General features: G+C 42.3%; 2 protein-coding genes across 2 annotated transcripts; both read left to right on the forward strand.

Annotated features, from left to right (window-relative positions):
• The first annotated feature begins 8,608 nt into the window (after positions 1-8,608).
• LOC116322345 (delta-like protein 4) lies at positions 8,609-15,343 on the forward strand. Its single transcript, XM_039603757.1, has 11 exons — positions 8,609-9,048; positions 9,129-9,380; positions 9,856-9,913; positions 10,482-10,745; positions 11,562-11,622; positions 11,846-11,976; positions 12,110-12,279; positions 12,539-12,758; positions 12,852-13,593; positions 13,682-13,790; positions 13,892-15,343. Exons 1-11 carry the CDS (start codon positions 8,995-8,997, stop codon positions 13,895-13,897), a joined length of 2,067 nt encoding a protein of 688 aa, XP_039459691.1. The 5' UTR covers positions 8,609-8,994; the 3' UTR covers positions 13,898-15,343.
• Positions 15,344-16,140: 797 nt separating this feature from the next.
• Positions 16,141-18,324, forward strand: LOC116322328 (glutathione-specific gamma-glutamylcyclotransferase 1-like). Its single transcript, XM_031742366.2, has 3 exons — positions 16,141-16,576; positions 16,722-16,757; positions 17,495-18,324. The coding sequence occupies exons 1-3, from the start codon at positions 16,406-16,408 to the stop codon at positions 17,909-17,911; spliced, it is 624 nt and encodes a 207-aa protein (XP_031598226.1). The 5' UTR covers positions 16,141-16,405; the 3' UTR covers positions 17,912-18,324.
• The last annotated feature ends 1,954 nt before the right edge of the window (positions 18,325-20,278 follow it).

The raw sequence follows: 20,278 nt of genomic DNA on the forward strand, positions 1-20,278 counted from the left end.
GGGGGGGTGCTTACCATGTAGGTAAATGTCAGCAGTGTGAAAGTTCGCTTCAGGCTAACCACTAAAAATGAACATCCTCATATTGAACGCATGTCTTTTCTTTCTAGTTACAAGAATAGTATGAAAGGGGTTAAAGGTTAGCATTAGCATAGCATCTTTCACTGTGCTATGGCTAACTGTGACAATCAGCTAAAACCTTGCCAGGACAAATACTCCAACAGGGTAGTAGGGGCAACAAGCTGGAATCTGTGGCCATGTGTGGGTGGGTATTACATACACACAGCCACACAAGAGACTGTTTTCACTGCCAGTGTCTCCCAATCTCACACACGCATACACACGATGCTCGGACTTTCCTCCTGGTGACAATAAGCATTTGATAAACCAGTTTAGATGCACATCTGCTGAGGTTGATTATATGTATTTAGCCCAGATAATCAATTCTGGATCTCATGTACACTGTAATTACACACAGCACCTGTGTCTGGCCCACCTGCAGTCATTATTATGAATCCCAAGCAGCAATTTAACCATAATTATATCAACAGGGGAAAAAGGAAACATTGAGCAGGCAGTACAGCTCAATTACTTTACTATTAAAAATGCTGCCGTGTTTTCATCAAAAGAGGAAGAGCACTGTCTCAACAGAATTCCTGGAATAATGAACCACCAGAAACCCAGTGGATGAAACATGTAAAGCCCCTGACCCCCGAGGCAGATCGGTCTTTAAATCTTTCCAGCTGGGTTAAGGTTGAGCAATACAGGGGACGTGGAGGACAGCAGGATCAGGGTTATCAGTCAGGCTAATTGATGAGTATAGTTGTTTTCACTGTGCCCAAGTATAAGCAAGAAGAGGAAAAGGAAAGCAGTCTTCAAGGCTGCCATGTTTGTGTTGCGAGGACAGAGGTGAGAGGTCAGGCAGGAGCTCTGAGGAGTTTTTAGCTTATTAAACTAGTGTGTCTTTTTGCCAACGAGCTCCAGGGTGGTGAAGGGTGAGTTTCTTTGCTGCTGGTGGGAAAAGGAGAAACGAGGAAGTGGCAAGCCCTCTCAAGATCAATGAATGCGGTGGAAAAAGGAGTGGCTCGGGGCAGCCAATAGGGGCTGGGCCACAGGGAGCTGCGCGAAGATAACGTAAACAAGGAAACCACCTGATGTGAGCAGGGTCAGATAAATGCTCAGCTCTCTACGCAGGCAGGTGCTTCCTGAGTCCTGCTCGCTCAATCAGTAGAGCCCCACTGCCCTTCTCACTCGATCGCCAGCCCTTTTTGTGTTTTCTCAATCGGCTGCAGAGTTTTACTGAGTTTCAGGTCGAATCACAATTCAGCCACAGTTACTGCCTGCTAAACGTAAACATTGCGGGACAGTAAATAGCAGAAGCACAGAGGTTTCACTGAAGTGATAGCAATCACACACGCAGTAAAGATAAGATACGGGCTGTTTGCCACTGGGATTGCATAATGTAAGCTTGTTTTGTGGGGGGGTCTGTGTCTGCAGATAAAGGACGTTCACCTTTCAATAAGATAAGATAAGATAAGATAAGATAAGATAAGATAACCTTTGGGACAGACAGGTGAATTTTGGAGATTGCAGAGACAGTCGTGCGTTTCCAGCTCGAGCCACAAAACCTGCACAGGGTGAGAATACTTCTCCACAAAAGCTTACCTCCACTGTTGTTCTTTTTTTCCCCCTTCTTTTTCTTTCTTTTTCACTTTGCTGGTTGGTCTGGGATTGTTTTGTGCTGTCCAATGAGGAAGGAAGTCAGTGTGAGAAAGTGCCTGTTTTTTTGGGACCAACAGGAATTGGCCTCATCACAAGCGGTTCCTTTTTTGCTGCTGGAACAATGCACTGGCGTCACACCCCTTGACTGGACCTCGGCATTTCACATGGAAAAATGTTCCCAGAATTCCGCTCCCAGGCTTGGGGTAAGGCCGAGGATGGGGTGAGGGTGAGAGGGCGGGAGGTGGAGGGCGAAGGGTAATGGTTGTTAGCAGTGTGGGTGACACAAAGTAACCAGTGGACACTTGTTACCTCTGCGACCAAAGAAAAGATCTCAAAGATCAAAGATCTCATTAAATCTTAATACCTGTTTGCTGAGGATGTAAAACTTTAAAAGATACCACGCATTCAGTTCTTAATGGTCCAGCACACCAACTCGAACAATACATTTTTGCTTTGGTTCTTCAAATAAGCTACACAAATGCACATATAAGCCCATATACACCTGGTCTGACAGGCTAACATCAAGCCAGCATCCTATCAGACACTTGAAAGACTCAGCTGGGTTACATAATCTTCATATAGCTTTGTGTCTGTGATTGCTTTTAGATCCTCAGAGGTGAATCAACTAGAGGTGGTGGAGGTATATGAGGTCTGGCCAGCTCTGTGTAGGCTGCTGCCCTGGGCTCTGATAAGCAGTAGAGAATTAATAGATGGATTGAGGGTAGGCTTATCTGCTCCGACAATAATATTTTGACACGCTGTAAATTCATTCATTACATTAAAGCAAACACACCAATGCAAGTTGCAGACAGATACAATCTTATATCTTATTTCATTTCTAAAGAAAGATCTTTCCTTTTTGGTCACTTTGAAAAATAGAAATGATGCATTTTACTCACCATTACTTTGGTAGAGGCATCCCATTTACAAGAAATGTGTGGTACGTGTTCAGAATTCCACTCCAACAGCGCTGGGCAGCAAGATAAATAAATTACAGCCCTAATGTGCTAAGTCTACACATATGCTATCAGTGTCATTTATCACCCTCGCTACTAAATCATTGTGGAGTGTATGAGAACACAAACTCTGTGCAGAAAGATTAATTTGCACAGTACAGTAAATTATTCATCTAAATCTACCAGAAATGTGCCAGTGTTGAACAAAAACATTGCAAATCCATATTTGTGTATTTTACAAATGCATCAATCCGTTACTACGCCACAAAATGACAGTGAGGAATCACTATTTTTACCCTCTGGATTTGCATCGGGGGGTGGGGTGGGGGGGGGTTTCCCACATAAGGGAGAAATTACTTCTTTAAAATGCAATCAAAGCAGAGTGATGCATTTTTAAAATTAGGTTATATTAAAAGTATGAGATCTTTTGTATGAATTTGGTCTGGAAGGAATAGAGACCTTGAGATATGTCAGATATTGGACAGCGATATGAAAATTGCCTGTAAGAAGCAAATCAGAGGAGGCAACTTGGGACTCGTGGGGTCAAGTTGGAACAACAGCCCATAGCTATTAGGGCCTGGCAGCGAGGGAGCCTCTCGCGCAACAGGCCTGACATCAGAACAGAGGCCCAGTGGTGTATCACTGCTGAAGCCCATTAGTAAGACACTGTGAGAACATATTCATCACTGTAAACATGAAGCCCTTCTACACGGGCTCATCTGCAAGAATTCAACCTCAATGAGCCTTTACTGGACAAACAGGCTCCGCACAGACTTCTGACCACCGTGCTCAGACTCAAGCACCCTCTAAGCCCCTGCTGTCACATTTTGAGGCTGGGTGAGCATGGAATTGGGCCTAAATCATGTCAAACATGGCATGGCGCCCACTAATTCACTGTCCACAGGAACACAAACTGGACGTGCAAATGTATACATGTGCAATCTGTGCGCTGCACTACTGTTAATATCACGGCCAAGCCTTAAGTTGACGTGGATAACAATCACTTTATACAAAAGGGTTTGCATCTGTTGTTTGTCCTGCAGAGTGGAGATGGGTCTGTGTGTGTGCGCGTGTGTGTGTGTATACACAGCGAGTGATGAGGTCAACTTCAGTTCAACTCATTAAACAGAATCCAAACAGAAGGTCACATTTCACTCTGACGGCCGCTGATAGTTTCTGGTAAGGCCAGAGAGCACAGCGAGGCCTCGCACTACCTGAGCCTTTCGCCTAATAAGCCACACATCTCAGTGCGTTGCACACAAACATAACTCTCCCACATGTAACTTCCAGCAGGACAAATTCCCAGGAATCTGTGTTTGTGAAATTGAAAGCAAAGGTAGGAAACTATTCATGCATACACCGAAAAGGAAAAGGACAACTAGGAACTTCAAATCGTCAAAGGAAAAAACAACGGACCCTCCTAAAATATTCCTAGGTCCGTCTATATAAATAAACAATAATAAAGTGTAGTGTACTTTAGAGGTCATGTGCCCCCCCCCTTGCCCGCTCAGGAAGTGGAGGAAGAACAGCAGATAAGAGATCATTAAGTCTCTGGATAATTAAACCAGAACCACAGACCCTTATCACACAAGATCACAGCATCTAACAGCGTGGCATGCCAAGGTGAAATTACCAGACGGTAATCACGCTGATGGTGTTCAGTGATTACTGTGAATTTCCCCTACGGTGACACTGAGGCCAAAACTCTTGCATCTTTGAAGATTAATATTGCCAATTACTTTGATGGTAGTTTCCCGATTCTCAAAGCCCAGTAACTTCAGTGATATGGGTTTAATAAGAACCATTAAAAAGCTTGTACTGCACAGAACATTAAGGTTAATGCACCTGTTCTCGCCTCCCCAATAATAATGAGGTTAGTGTGTGATTTGTGGGACACCAATTCATACTCTGGTCTCCCCGATTGGCTCGCTCTTGTGGTTTTAACAACCCTCTTCACACCAGCACGTTCTTCCCTCACATCCATTTATCTCTTTCCTCTTCCTGCTGTGCGGTTTTGGCTTGCGTAAAGCAATTATGCTTTGACTTTGGGAAAGGAGGATTTCCTCAAGGCTACAGTAGCTTCTTCCACGCAAACAACTATCCTTGCACTGGTAATCATGCAACAACTGCCTGGACACAAAAACATGTTTGGCTTTCATGCCGTGTCCTTTTCATATTTATTGTCTGTTTGAGGACAATGGTTAAAAAATACAGCGGCAGAAGGGAAATGCATCTGCTAAAAATGCAGCAGGATATGACACTGCTCAGCTTAAGTTGACAGATGCGGTGATTATCCAGCATCCCTGCACGTGTCAAAGGCGGAGCTGTTCTGTTAGGATCAATACTGAACATTGAGGGGGTGGTTGGAATAATCACAGACCCTTCATGGTGGGAGAGTGGTGTGCTATGCCATTTTTGGGGGGGGCATACTAGCACACAGACAGCTGTTACACACATGATCTGGTCCATTTTAAGCGCTTTAAACTGAGCGGAACTTGTTGAAAAGGCGTGGTCCTGAGTCATAAATCATACACTGAAGGCATGCAGGATGCCATTTAGCTACCAGACATCTTTTCAGCAACCCAAAAGTCTTTTATTGACACCTCCATGGTTCACGACGTGGTGCCAGTGACCACATAGTGTTGATGGTTGTGGTGCAAGTGTGGAGGATTGCTGGCATGGTTTTGTTTTGTCAACAGCGTAGAAAGATGGTGGCTGGAAAGTTCCACAACAGCCCCTCGGGCTCTTATTAAACCGGCAACCACAATGTCAGGAGCTTTAAATTGAAGCTGAAGGTTTAAACTGAGTGAAAACAGACATGCAGAGCAATATTTAACATGGTAATTTAGGCCATATGTTCAAAAACTTGCAAACATATGCAGAAGCTGATCAGTAATGACTCTCAGGTCCAAAAGTGTCACATAAATCATGCTGATTTATACTTCATCATGCTAGACATGCACAATCATGCTTTCTTCTCTACAGCTAGAACCATTTAATCTTTGGCGTAAGCACATAAAATCTCTCTGGAAATTTTTTTTAAGTCTCCCACACTTACAGTAACGTTTAAACAATTTGGGTTTGTATCCTTAAGGGGGTATTTTCTGTATGTTTAGTGTAAGAGTAAGAGCTGCTTAGGCTGAGGACGGTGTTGTGAGAGAATGGAGCCACCCCTTGTTTTTCTAATTGCAACAGCAGGTGATTTCTCCTCCCAGTGCAGCATGCTTAGAAGCCTCAGATCCGCTGGCAGCGCACATCAAAAGCCCCATTGATTGGCCGGACAGATTGGGGCATAGAGATCAAATGTGCTGTAAAGAAGTGTTAAACTGCTGCGCATTAAACAGGCCAGATATCTGAACTAAAAGAGGGCCATCTGTTAGCTTTGTACCTAATTTTCTATTGCACTTTACCAGATTGTTGATACTATTGTAACAATGACCAAGACTGTGGTATAATGAGACAAAATAATGTAATAAAAAGAAAAAAATGCTTCCAACTGGATCTAAAACTGACACATGACCTCACTGAGCTTAATGTTTTCATATCAGTCAAGTGAATTTTCACTTAGGTATTATAAGGTTCACTGTCCAGTGCAAATTTACAGTAAATACATAGTGACATTTAGCGAATGAAAAATTGATTTAAGAAAGTCTTTGACCCCTGTTAACTTTATGAGGAACACAATAAGCTTGATGTGTTTTGTAAATAACAAGTACAACAGTATAACAGTGTAATAACAGTGTATTGGTGCGTCAGTTGTCACATACTTTTTAGTAAGCATCCCCTGACTCATATCCTTACACATAATTAATAAAAACAAAAAAACAACCTCTATATATAATGACCTCTATAAACCTACAACCAGTGCACACCTGATTGGATTAAACGATTATTATGATGGCCGGCCTCTTAAAATCTATAACTTATGAGCAAGAGGGACAAAATGAATGAATAGATGAGACTTCCAATGAACTAAACAATTGCATCAAGCAGTTTCTCACCAATAGCAGCTTGCCAAATAAGTCCAAAATGAGTCAGCAGCCGCTTTCATATCTCTTCATTTTCCAATCAAAATGTTATTTTTAGGATTTGGATGCCAGCTGAATATATACATAGAACAATCACGAGTCGGCTTTACAAAATACTGTCACAAAGAAAAATGATGTCCCAGGCAAGGCCGCAGATGAAACTGCGGTGGGCCGATGTCTGTTTCCATGGCCGTGTTTATACTAGAGCAGCACAGCAGAAAAGACTCTGTTATACTATTGTTTGCATTGGCCAAGAGTAAATAACTCATAGAGCTAAGGACTAAAATGTCCTTATTAATCGAGGTCAGGGTTTCTCCCCATTTAGATAATAGTAAGAATAATAATATAACGACAGTGATAAAATCACAATTTGTAAATATTAACAAAGTCTGGTGAGTGCATCACCCCAAAGGCGCTTCTCCGTATCTCGTCCAAGCCAGCGTTTTCACTCGTGTTGCACCAAGACGTTCCAATCCAAGAATCGCTGCTTGTTTAGCACAGTCCAATTACTTTACAAGGAATTGAAACCTGAGCTGCACTTGAGAAACCTTAGCCAGACTCCATCAAATATTAAAGTGTACGGGTGTTTTGATGTGTATGAAGGGAAGGCAGGCACACCATTACACATGTCTTAAGAGATTGATGAGGCTCTAGAGTCTGTGGAAGCCATATATACCAGCGAGATGCCCTGTAGATAAGCAAATTTGGGTCCTTTTTGACACAAAGCAGAGCAAGAGTGGACGGTTTAAAGCAGGCACTGTACGAGGCTGCACTGATGCACCACCACAGGATCTGTGTGATTCAGTCAATGGTGGGAACGCCAAATGCTTCAATACAGGAGAAGTATGAGATGTCTGGGTCTATTACTCACACTCCTCCAAACTCAATAGTCCATTGTCTCTGCCCAAAAGTGGAACCTCAAACCTATAAGTCAAAGGTGTGGGAGGGAGGGGGGGGGGGTCAGAGATGATGTCATCTCTGCAGGAGAGCCGTTCAGCCACACACCTTCATGGCCAGGGAACGGTTACTAAATCCTGTTCCCTCACTGTAAATCCTCCCAGACAAGTTGGCCTGCTGCAGGGGTGATAAAGGTAACAATGCCTGCGCTCAGCGTGAGTTTTCATGAGATAAAATTGCATATGGCGTGTGAATTTATTTGCTCTGCCGCCTTCATATACTGCTTTGAGTTCATTTTTCTTTTCCCTCTTGGAACATTTATGCACACACTTGAAAGAAGAAGACTTTTTCAGCTGCCATGTGGATGTTAGTTCAACAAACAGTGCTCAGCTAGGAGTACAATCTCAGCTTTGTGTTTGTCCGCACATAAGCGCTTCACATGATAACTGCCCATTTATAGAAATGGACTTAATATTTTACTTTATATGAGGGTCTTGGTCTCAAAAACCGTGGGTTCCTCACCTGATTTATGAGTGACACCACGTGTTTAAAATTTAAATCCATTTAGGGGAGGGCTGTCTCCTGCTCCATCTTCTAAAATAAACACAGGGGAAAACAAAGAGACACAATCACTGACCCCTGAAGACAGCAACAGTGAATTTAGAAATTCTGGATGCCTGAAAGCTTCATCTATATTAACGCTATGAAACCCAACCCCCCCGAACCCCCCCCCCCCAAAAAAAACCTACTGTTGAATTTTAGTTTAGGCATAAACAGCGTATAAAAGCACAGAAAATCGCTTATTTTAAGCAACAAACTCCTCTAAAAATCATTATACATGTTAAAGACACTCCATGTGTGAGAGAGAAAGAGAAACACACGCACACACCAAAAAAAAAAAAAAAAAAAAAGTGGAGAGGGGAGTGGGCGGTGTTTACCCACTGACATTGTCTGTAACGGCGTATAAAAACTGAGGAGGGACGTCAAGCATCCTTCACTGGGAGTCACTATGCGCTGCTGATGCTCCGCCACATGCCCGCATCACTGTTGGCAAAACAAGGCTCACATCAGCACAGCAAACTCAAACAACAACTAACCGGCACGATGGATGGGCAACATAAAGACCGCAGAATGACTCACTTGTGGATATTGACGTTACTGATATTTGTCTAACCTCAAGCACACGGATAACTCGGTCTTTTCCCAACTTCTTCTTCTGGATACGGATTGTGGAGCTGGATCTTGTCCTACAGGCTTTGGAGGAAAAGAAAAAAAAAAGGATTCTATTTATTCTGATCACTTTATTTTATCATCACTGCATTTTTGGAATAGGAGCGTCTTTTTTTGTGGGAGGACAAACTGTTTTTTTAAGGATACGCACATAAAACTAAAGGATGGCCGTTTGGTTCACATCTGTCCTCGCAATAGTTATTACAGTATCTACTCAGGTATCTTTGTTTTTTTAAATCTTTGCGTTTATATTTGGGGAAAATGTATTTTTCTGTGCTCACTCTTTATTTCCTTCTAGGTTTTCGGAACGGGTGTGTTCGAGTTAGAGCTGAATCATTTTCAGAACACGAAAGGTTTGCTGGCAAACGGGCTTAGCTGCGGCATGAGTGGCTGCAGGACTTATTTCAAGGTTTGTTTGAAGAACTTCCAGAAGGAGGTGTCACCTGGAAACTGCATATTTGGCAACGCCAGCACACCTGTTCTGGGCACCGACTCCTTCAGCATCCGGCCGGACGCCAGGCTACGCCTGCCGCTCAACTTCACCTGGCCGGTAAGAGCACCTGTCCTGTCGGGCGCACTCGTTCGACGCTTTTACGCAGAAACCAAACCAAATCTACACCGCGCGTTTAAAAATGCGCTCTTCCCACCTGATAAGTGCTGAAAAATGCTTCTACCAAACAACACTCTCAAATATATTTTGCATATAGTACTTAGTTTTTGTCACACCAATTAAATGCAACGTTTTTGTGCCATTTAAACTACGCTTAAGGGTCAGAGGACTTGTTTTATCCTTTGCCTAAAACTGAGAATAGAGTTCAACTATGCAAACTCATGTATGACACAATCCAGTCCCTATATCTGCTGCATGGATCATTTGAATTAAGTGTAACTGCTTTCTTTTATATATATGTAAAGTGTTGTGCCCCTTTACCGGACCCCAAACCCCTGTTTCATCCAAACAAAGCTAAAGATATGAGATCTTCAGGTTGTTTTTGTGACCACTGTTCCCTCATTTGTCCCCACAGGGTGCTTTCTCCTTAGTTGTTGAAGCCTGGTATTCTGCTGCAGCGGAGCAGCCCGGAGGTGAGGAGATGCTTATTGGGTTTTCGCCACTAGAGGGAGGCATTGTGGGTGTAACTTGCTTTACTTGTTACTGAAAAGTCCGCTTTTATCAGAAACGTGATGAACGTATGAAGTGCTGGCAAACGCATCTGGCGTTTCAGCGTCATGGGTTCGTGTTTGTTAGGATGTCATGAGTCACACGACAATCCTTTGCAATCAAATCTCGCCAAACACAATCGTACTTCCCTTGGTTTATTTTTGGCAGGCATGGGAAAGTGTACATCGCTTAAGTGAGAATTTGAAGCCTTGCCAAAAGTCCCATGACAGCCTTTTCCTGGATTTTACACCTTTTTTTTTCTTTTTTCTTTTTTTTAATCTCTGTGAACGGGGCGCATAATGGCGATAAGTGACGGCAAGGGGAATTTGAGGGAGGCCTTTTAAGTAGGCCTCTTAAATTGTGTATCGTCTTAAAATTAATAATTGTTAGATGTATTAACGTCATAGAGCAGCCTAAATTTTAAACAGTCCCTCATGTGATCCAGTTTGTGGCCTAAATAGGATTAAATGTTTTGTTTTGTTTTATTCACAGATACCACCAACCCCGAATTCTTGATTAGTTCTTTTTCCATCCAAAGGCAGTTGGGAATAGGGCGTGAGTGGTCCAAGGATGTGCTCAGCGGGAGGCAGACGGAGCTACGGTACTCATACCGGTTCATCTGCAATGAAAATTACTACGGGGCCACTTGTAACAAAAGATGCGCTCCGAGAGACGACCGTTTTGGCCACTTCACCTGCAAGCCTGATGGGGAAAAAGCCTGTCTGCCGGGATGGAAGGGAGAATACTGCCAAGAACGTAAGCAAGAGTGAAGACACCATATGGGCACTTTTCTTTGTTTGTATAAAAGGTCATGAGTCAGATTTCAGGAAGGCTGCTTGCCCATTAGTCCTAAAGGGAGCAGGCCTGAAAGCATAAAAAAAACAGGCCATTAACAGCTTTATCGCGCGTATTAGGTACTTACAAAGGAAGATAAGGGAGGTTGTGCACATTTATTTTTCTCTCAATGCTTCCAATTTTTCTTTTTCTTGACTTCATTTGGCCCATATTAAATGACCTGTTAGGCCACATGATCACAGGTGTGCGTGTGACGCGAGGAAGCAGGGCACAATTTGCGCACAAGTGAGGTTCAGGTGAAATCTGACAACAGCCAACCTGATGCTGCTTTCTTTCTGGGCGCGTGCGATTTAATCCAGGGCGGTGGTCGCTCGGCAGCACGCGTCGGGGTTAATCGCGGCATTATCGCCCGCCACGCGCCACTAAATTGCAGGCCCTATTGTGGAGGCGGTGTGGGGCGGCAGCTGCACACGGGGCTCGAACAGTGCGCCCGTAACAATGGGGCAGCTGTCCTGCTTTTTTTTCTTCTTTTTTTTCTTTTTTTTTTTAGAGCAAACATCTGCTCCGCTCTAACCACGCGTTCAACAGTGCAAAAGATAAATAAATTTAAAATTTAAAATTACGGAAAATCAATGTGCCTCGCGACAGTGAACAGGAAATAGGTTTTTTTTATTGATACACCGGCGAGTAATATAAATAAACAAATACTGTTTTAATAATTGCCTAATAAGTTAATGAAACTAAATTACCCCCCTCCCCTCCCTCTCTCTCTCTCAGCAATCTGTCTTGAAGGCTGCAATGAAAGGAACGGAAACTGCACATTACCTGGAGAGTGCAAGTGAGTATTCACTTTGGTTTGCTGTCCCTCCAGAATTAGCCAACGAAAAGGGTAAATAAAAGTCAACCCTACTCATGAGAGATATAAAGAATTTAATAAGTACAAAAGGACCTTTTTTTCACTATTGTTCCCCTTTTGTCAGGCTTGTTGTAGCTCTTGTATGTGAGTGAGCAGATGAAAGTTGATTTGTGTGTGATCCAGGTATTATGTTTTGTATGAACAGATGCAGAGAGGGCTGGCAGGGTCTCTTTTGTGATGTGTGTAAACTCCATCCGTCCTGTAAACACGGTACCTGTAAAGAGGCTTGGCAGTGCAATTGCAAAGAAGGCTGGGGGGGCATCTTCTGTGACCAAGGTGAGTGAATTAGAAAGCGACTCCAGACGTCTTTGTCTCAAAGGATAATGCAAAAAGCTGAAAATGTGTGGCTCGTTTGATGCAATCCCTCCTTTTGGTTCCAATAGTCACGTTTCCTCCTGTTTGTTTACAGACCTGAACTACTGCACCCACCATAAACCTTGCGCAAACGGGGCCACGTGCTTGAACACAGGCCAGGGCAGCTACACCTGCACCTGCCTGCCAGGCTTCACCGGGGTTAACTGCGACTCGGAGGTCAGGGAATGTGACAGGCAGACCTGCCACAACGGAGGTCGCTGCCTGGTGAGTCCGGAAGTCTCTCTCTCTCCTTTCCCACAACACAGGCTTTCCTGTTTTTGTTTTTGCCTCCGTCTATCTGCTAGTCCAGGAGGATGCTATCGATTGTCAAGTCAGTGGATGACCCAGTTCACAGACGATGTACTGTAAATAGAATTTGGTCTAAGGATAATGGGGTTTGTTGGGGCAGTCGTGAACAGGATGTGATAAAAAACATCTGACACTGAGGTTTTTTTTGATAAACTTTATATCTTTTCTCCTGCAGGACTCTGAGGATGGGTATAGGTGTGAGTGTCCGCAGGGATTCGAAGGACAACACTGTGAACACAGGGTGCTCACTTGTGCAGACACACCATGCTTCCAAGGTGGCACATGCCAAGAGAGGGATAATGGCCGTAGTTACACATGCGAGTGTCCACCAGGATACACTGGACTTAACTGTGAGAAGAAAGTGGACAAATGTACCTCACTGCAATGCACCAATGGTAAGACACCAGACGCACATCACTGCAAAAGCATGTATGGTGCTGTATTTCTACATCAGCAATAATCAATAATGATGGTGTTTTTTTGCACAGGTGGACACTGCGTGGTCCGCGGTAACCTCCGAGTTTGCAGCTGTCGCTCAGGTTTCACGGGACTGCGCTGCCAGATCAACGTCAATGAGTGCGCCGCAAACCCCTGCGCAAATGGCTCCACCTGCATAGATCGCATTAATGACTACACCTGCACCTGTCCTCTTGGGTATACAGGCCGCCACTGCGACAAGCCCACAGATCACTGTGCTTCTCAACCCTGCCTCAATGGGGGGACTTGCACCACAGGAGCCAAAGGCCAGTCCACCTGCATCTGCCCCGCCCATTACAGTGGCCCTCAGTGCCAGTTCAACAGTGAGCATCAAGCCAACACCCCCAGCCCCACAATAAGCTGGGAGTCCAGTGAAAAGCAAAAGTTGGTAGCCATCGTTTTGGGTGTGGGCATAGTGGCTGTTCTGGTGCTTTTGTGCATGGCAGTCGCAGTGATGGGGCACATCAAGAAGCAGAAGGATAAGGAGCAGGACTCGGACACCATGAACAACCTCTCCAAGGTTGACCTTCAGAAGGAGAACCTCATCTCTACTCTAGAGCTCAAGAACACCAATAAAAAGTTTGAATTGGAGGTGGACTGTCCCAGGGAAAAGTCTAATCACAAATACATCAACCACTATCACCTGGACTATAAACCCTCCGCGAGGTACAAGGATGAACTGTCCCTTGTGGACAAAGATGAAAACTGTGAAAAGTCAATAGAAGACATGAAACATTTAAGTAGAATGTACAGGTAGGTGGATGAGAAGAGATGCATATGTTGACTTATACCACCATGCCCTGTTTTTGTGCCGTGTGCCTGACATGTTGTGTCTTTACAGTGAGAGACCAGAGTGTAGAATATCTACAATAAGTTCTTCTGGAGATTCAATGTACCAGTCTGTCTTCGTAATAGCAGAAGAGAAAAATGAATGCATCATTGCAACTGAGGTAAATCTATTTACTTGTTCCAGCCCTTTAATAACTGGTCATTTAGATCTTGCATGTTTTGCTGTGATTGTCACTAAATGTTTGGACTCCGTCTCTTTCAGGTATAATAAATGGAATATATTATTCATCGTCAACATTGGATTTCTTGTGGACTGTTTACAAGTGTGGAGAGACTGGGATTTATTTAAACGCAAGTTGCTGCTCTTGAAAACTTGATAACTGGATAGAGCTTGTGTGCTCTCTGAATGCAATAGAAGTAAAGCTACTAGTCTATGTGCGAATGTAAAGACTGGGATTTCTTTTTTTTAAAAAAGGGAAATAATGAGCTAATCAGGCTCGCTCTCGCAGCCTCGTCCGCTCTGTTCAAGTTCCTCTGAGGGCAACGGGCCAAGATGCGTGTGCCCGCATGCTGATTGGAAGAAGTGGGCTATCCCGATGGACGCTTTCCATCTTATTGCAGTAATCGGCAATCAAACAAATCAACTCACCGCCAACGGGAATGTGGATGGAGCCAGCTTTTTTTCCATTTCATCCGACCTGCTACGCGCTATGCAAACAAAAACCAGCATTGTGCTAAAGAAGAAAAGAAAAAGGGACTGAAAAAAAAAGAAAACTACTGAAAACGGTTCATTTTTGAGAGATGTTTAGGATTATCGTTTGAAAATTCAATCCGTTTTATAAAGAATGTATTCAGCCTTGATCACAAAGCCTTATACCCCCTTTTTAAAGGGAACTGTTGTGCCCTGCTTATCTTGATTTCTTTGCACAACCCCATAGAGGTAACAGTGAAAGATCAAATGATGCAATATGCTAAAGCGCCATGCAGGGAAAACTCATGATAAGGCCTTGTTTTACTTTATGCAAAATCCCCCTTAAATAAAGACAAAGAAATACGTGTTGTGACTATCGTACCGAGAACGCCTTCAATGGAAATTACTGAATCAATAATGTTATTTTGTAAGATTAGTATTTCATTAGTAATTTAAGTATATGAAGCACTGATTTTTCTCTTTCTATGTTTTATAAGATTATTTTGTATATAGTGTATATTTATATGTTGAGATTAGAAGTATGACTTGTACATCTGTTTTTAAGTTGATGCCTCGCAAAGGTGAATATATTTTTAAAGTGGGTTTTTTTTGGTGTTTTTATTGTATTGTTATTATTTTTGCTATGAAAAGAAACAAGAACTACATATCTGGTACACTGTTTGTTTGTCGGTCTTCGTCGGTTGAGTGTCCATCTGGTCGAATAGAGATCCTAAATTAAATGTTGGAATCATCTAGAAGCTTTATTTGTGTCGCCTGGTGTGAAAGTGACTTCATTGTCTATAGATGCAGTAATATTTGGCCTGGTAGCTTCTTCTGATGATACTATGTGTATGAGATCTGTGTCTGCGTGATATGAAATCATTGTGCTAGCAATCATTCAGTGGGCAGCATTGTAATTGGCAGGAAATGTAAGAAAATACTCAAACAAAAAGATATATATATATATATATTTAAAAGTCTGTATGTCATAATAAAGAGTCCTTGGTGTCTTTTCTGCTTAAATGGATCTTGAAACTGCTGCATCTCTTGATATCTGCGTCTATGATGATCAATAACTGATTCTTGTAGCTGACTGAAAGGTGAAAGGTGTGAGAAACACAGCAAAACTAGTGCGTGAGAAAGTCTATATGTCCTCGAACTAATGGAGCATAATCACAGCAAACAAAGGGCCCCACAGCCAAGGCTCCATGATGCACACAGGGACTAATAACAATTGCACCGTCTCTTTGGAGATCTAACACTTTACTTACTTAACCCAGCCTACAGCCAATATCAAAGCACCAGGCTGATGTTTCTCTCAAGTAAAGAGCCATGTCTTTCACAACCACCTGGTGGCAGTAGGTTTTATGTGAAGTAACAAGAAAGTAGTTCTCTCCTTTCTTAACCCATCAAATATCATCCTCGCCGACTTACAGAGGACAAACTGATCTCAGTTATCAGCCACTGAGGTGTTAAGCTCGTCTATAGAGAACACAGACACCTAATGAGCTTAAGAGAGCACAGATATAACAGTCCCGGCTATTTATAGGTAATGTGATTACCTCTGCACTATGAGTTAGACCCTATGCTGTATATTGAAAGTCCTCATAAAGATTAAAACGTTAGAAACAAAGACAGTTTCTTTCTTCTTCTCTTTAAAATATATCTGCTTATTCTTCTTATTTCCCTGCACAGGGTGCTTGCCTGTTTTCATACGCAGCGACTCAAAACTTAGGTGAGGCGTCGCTACAAAAGAGCCCCGCCCCTTCTATTTAATTGGCCAAGGTCGTGTCTCTCTGACGTACTTTGATCAACAAATACACGTGTGTGCACGTCGGTATACTAAGGAGGAATGGACAGTATTTGTGCATTTTGATGACACTGACTAATTACTGATGCCTCGCTTCATTGTGACGTGAACGATGGTTCCTCCTTTCAGCACTTTATTTATCTATATATCTATATATAGGAGCAGCCTGATGTATGAGACTCTATGAGGTCGTAGAAGACTGGAAATAACATCGAGCAGCTCCTTGTGGACCTTTTTTTCCTTTTTCTTTTCCCAAACGAAGTTAAGTGCCTACAATGAAACCTCGGGACATTATAAAGGAAAAGAGCAGCCTGTGGATATTTGGCTATGGCTCCCTAGTGTGGAAACCCGATTTTGAATACAAGAGAAGAAAAATAGGGTACATTAGAGGATACAAGAGACGGTTCTGGCACGGAGATGACTTTCATCGAGGGGACAAGGAAAAGGTGAGATTTGCAGCCACACTGCTGATTCTGATCGCTTCAGGAGTTTGTTCGTGCATTTTTAGATGTATAGTATGTTGTTGTGAAGTATGAAGCATTTTCTTGTTGGTTGTTGAGTTCTCAATGTCGGTGTCCTTTCTCTCTACAGCCAGCCAGAGTTGTCACACTAATAGCAGATGAGGAGGTGAGTGAACCACTTAAATATTGAATGTGTGAGTAAAGCAGTGTTTCTATAATCCTTAAAAAGTAAAACTAAAACTAGGTTTGGAAAAAGACTTTAGAAGGAACTAAAATCAGATGTGTGAAGTTAAAAATATCTGGATTTTTTTTTTTTCTTTTAATGTCAGCACAACAAGCCCGATGAGGCTCTGTTTACTCAGAATGTCTGACTGTGAGTCACTGGTCTTCTCGGATGTATTGCAATACACGTGACAAATAAAAACAAATAATAAGTAATAACTCTGCTCCTACCACTAAGAGCCCAGAAAATAATTAGCTAACCGGCCAATCACACTAAAGAGCCACTTTGCTATTTTAATCTTTCCACCTTTCTGATTCTGAGTTTTTGTGTGATGTGTTGCAATAAACTGTAACTGTTGCATGATAAACAGGGAAAAATGTTAAACCCATTATTTACTGGCTGTCTACTGTTTGTTCTACAGTTTAATGTTCTAATTTCTATTAAATTCTGGCACTGGATCAAGCAAAAACTGGACATAAAATAACATCCTATAGGCTCAATCAATGTTGTTTGACAAACCAAAACACTGTAGTTTTATTTTTAGGTTTTTCCCTCTGTATATGTTCACAAAGTCAAGTTTAAACCTGCCTGACTTAATGTCAAAACAAGCATTGCTTTTGCTTTGAATTTAGGCCAAGTGTTGCAAACTGTGTCAACCTCCGCCTGTTTGTACTCTGCAGGCTTGCACGTGGGGCGTGGCCTATGAAGTGACTGAGTGCCAGGTCGAAGCGTCTCTTCAGTATTTAAACATGAGAGAGGTTGTCCTGGGCGGGTACATAACAGAGATGGTGGAATTCATCCCTAAAGAGGGTCACGGTTCAGTGTTGTCCCTTGTTTACATCGCCACACCTGACAACCCCATCTACCTCGGGCCGGCCTCGGACGTGGAGATTGCCGCCCAGATTGCCATCTGCAGAGGCAACACCGGCCACAACATTGAGTACCTGGTCCGCCTTGCAGAATTTATGAGGCACCACTGTCCGGAGGTGGAGGATGAGCACCTTTTCTCTATCGAGACAGCTGTTTTGAACATTTTCAGCAACTGCAGAGAGCTCAAATCCAACGACAGGAAATCCCTGCTGCTGGAAGTTATATAGAAAACTGCACACAGAGTAAACTCCACTTTTTATGAAAATAATTTTCATTTTAGTGGAAAAAGAAATGAAGTCTTGGTAAATATTTCAAGGGTAAATGGTGCTTTAAAAGGAAATATGTTATTTGGTTTCAACTAAAAGGGAGAAAACTATCTCATGTCACTCAGAAATCTATGACATTCTCATCTCATCTGATTTTTCAACTGTGATCACAGACACTTTAATATGCAGGCAATTCTCATTGTATTTCATGTTGCACACAAAAATCAGCGCGTCATGTTTTTAAGATTCCACACTATCCACGGAGAAAGTCGGACCTTCTTATGATATGTTATGATATTGTAACCTTGTTAATATTATGCAATGTTAATGCACATTTTTTAAATAAAGTTTTTGAATTAAAACAGAAAAATCTGTATGAGAAAATTGTGTTTGAGATTTCCTTCCCTGTTTATCTAGTCTCACATACATCTCTTATATTTTGTCCGTGCATACAGACCCTCCTGATTCATATTCCCACATCATATCGCCAAAGAATGTCGCCTCTGGCATTGTGAAATTGCCGACTTTTCCTCAGAGAGCTGTTAAAAGCACGGGCCAAGAATCTTTAAGACACTCTTTTGTGAATTTATATTAAATTGGATGTAAGCAACTTCAAAGCTTCTCTATGCAGGTTCTTGTGACTTATAGAAGGCTTTAAAACTATTTTCCTTGCTGCTCCCAGTTTTATACCTCGTAAATTGTGCCAAGCCCAGCGGTTGGTCCAGCTTTAAAGAGTCATTTTCAATTCAAGGCATTCCTCAAACACACAAAATGCATTAGCATCTCATTTTGTAAAATCTCATAAAGTCTTTTAATCATTGTAAAGAAAACTGACAGTGAAAAATAGCAAAATACTGATAACGTGGTGCAATGTTCAGTGGTGTTGGCGTTGGGAATAATCTGTTTACCAGAGTGCACATAAGCTGTTATAGAGGACCCACACCATGGAAGACTGTCAAGTCTTACAGTATAGAGGGAACGTTAGGGGCTCTGCGGGCAGGTGGGGTGCAGATAGGGTTTCTTTCCCTGTCTGGGCTCCTTCTTCCATGGATAAACAAGCCACAGTTCTGTGGTACTGCTCTGCTTTCCTAGAACTCAGCCCCAAACTAGGTCAAAGGTTTAGAGCCATGAAAACAGCGGAGCAAAGAGATCTCACGTGCACAAAACATGTAAAATAGACACAGACAGAATATCCTCTCAGGTAGAGAGATCTGTAGAACTCATTACATAACTCTGTTCTCAGAGATAAAGGTTTCAGTGAAAGTCCATTTCTGTATATACAAGTTTAAGCTCTCCCGCGGACAAATTACTGAACCGTAAAGTATGTTTTCCAAGTGCCAAAAAAGGTACATGGCAAAGCAGTAAAAGCTGCATATTTTCACAGTTTGTTCAAGACTTTTAAGGTGTCATGTCTGCAGATAGGCATTATTTAGTCCTATAGAAAAGGAGATTAGGTACAAATAATAATAATGAATAAGTGTTTAACTTATAAATAAACACATTTAGTGTATTCTGACATATCTGATTCTGTATCTGTCTTATTACGGTCACACAGGATGAAGTTCTGGGTCCAAATCTTTGTGTGCCATTTACTCTCACTGTGCTTGCTCTGTTTCTTTGGTCAGCCCAGGTTAATTGGCTGTAGGTGTAAATGTGAGATGGATAAACACTTTGAGTTTGTAAGACGAAAAAAGTATACATATGTACTTCACATATATCTGGTGTATGGACAAGTTTATAAATGCATAATGAGGAAAATATTATAAATAAGTGAGTACCCCTGCGCCCAGTATGCACTTTCTATTGTTGTTACTATGGTTAATTTTTCCAGCATTACATTAAAGAACAAAATTGTTCCTTGAGATTCAGCGCTGGTCTCTGTAAGGTACAAACCACTGTCCAAGGTACAATGATAGTACCTGGAAGAGCATCACCCAAATCATAAGCTGTGGTATTGGGTTGACCATACAGTGGCCCAATAAGATACTGTTTGCGGAAAAACAGTAAAGCAAAGCGAGCTATCAGTGTTGTCTGAGATGCAGCGTTTTCATTAAAGCTAATGAGATTATCCAGATAAACGAGACAGAGCAATGAGTTTGTTAGTGGTTTTCTACAACACATGTGGTAACATGTGGTACACAGAAACCTGGTACTGTGCAGTCCTGGTACAAGCTGTTCCCGACAAAAATATCAGATGACCCTGATGACTCAGAAAATATGAGTACTCGTTGCCCTTCAGTCCGCACCCAACATGCTTTTCATTTTTACTATTCATGAGTTCACTAAAGAAACAAGAGACGCTAATTGAATCGAGAGTTTCTGTTTGCA

The sequence above is a fragment of the Oreochromis aureus genome, linkage group 19 (assembly GCF_013358895.1).
Source record: "Oreochromis aureus strain Israel breed Guangdong linkage group 19, ZZ_aureus, whole genome shotgun sequence".
Classification (NCBI taxonomy): Eukaryota; Metazoa; Chordata; class Actinopteri; order Cichliformes; family Cichlidae; genus Oreochromis; species Oreochromis aureus.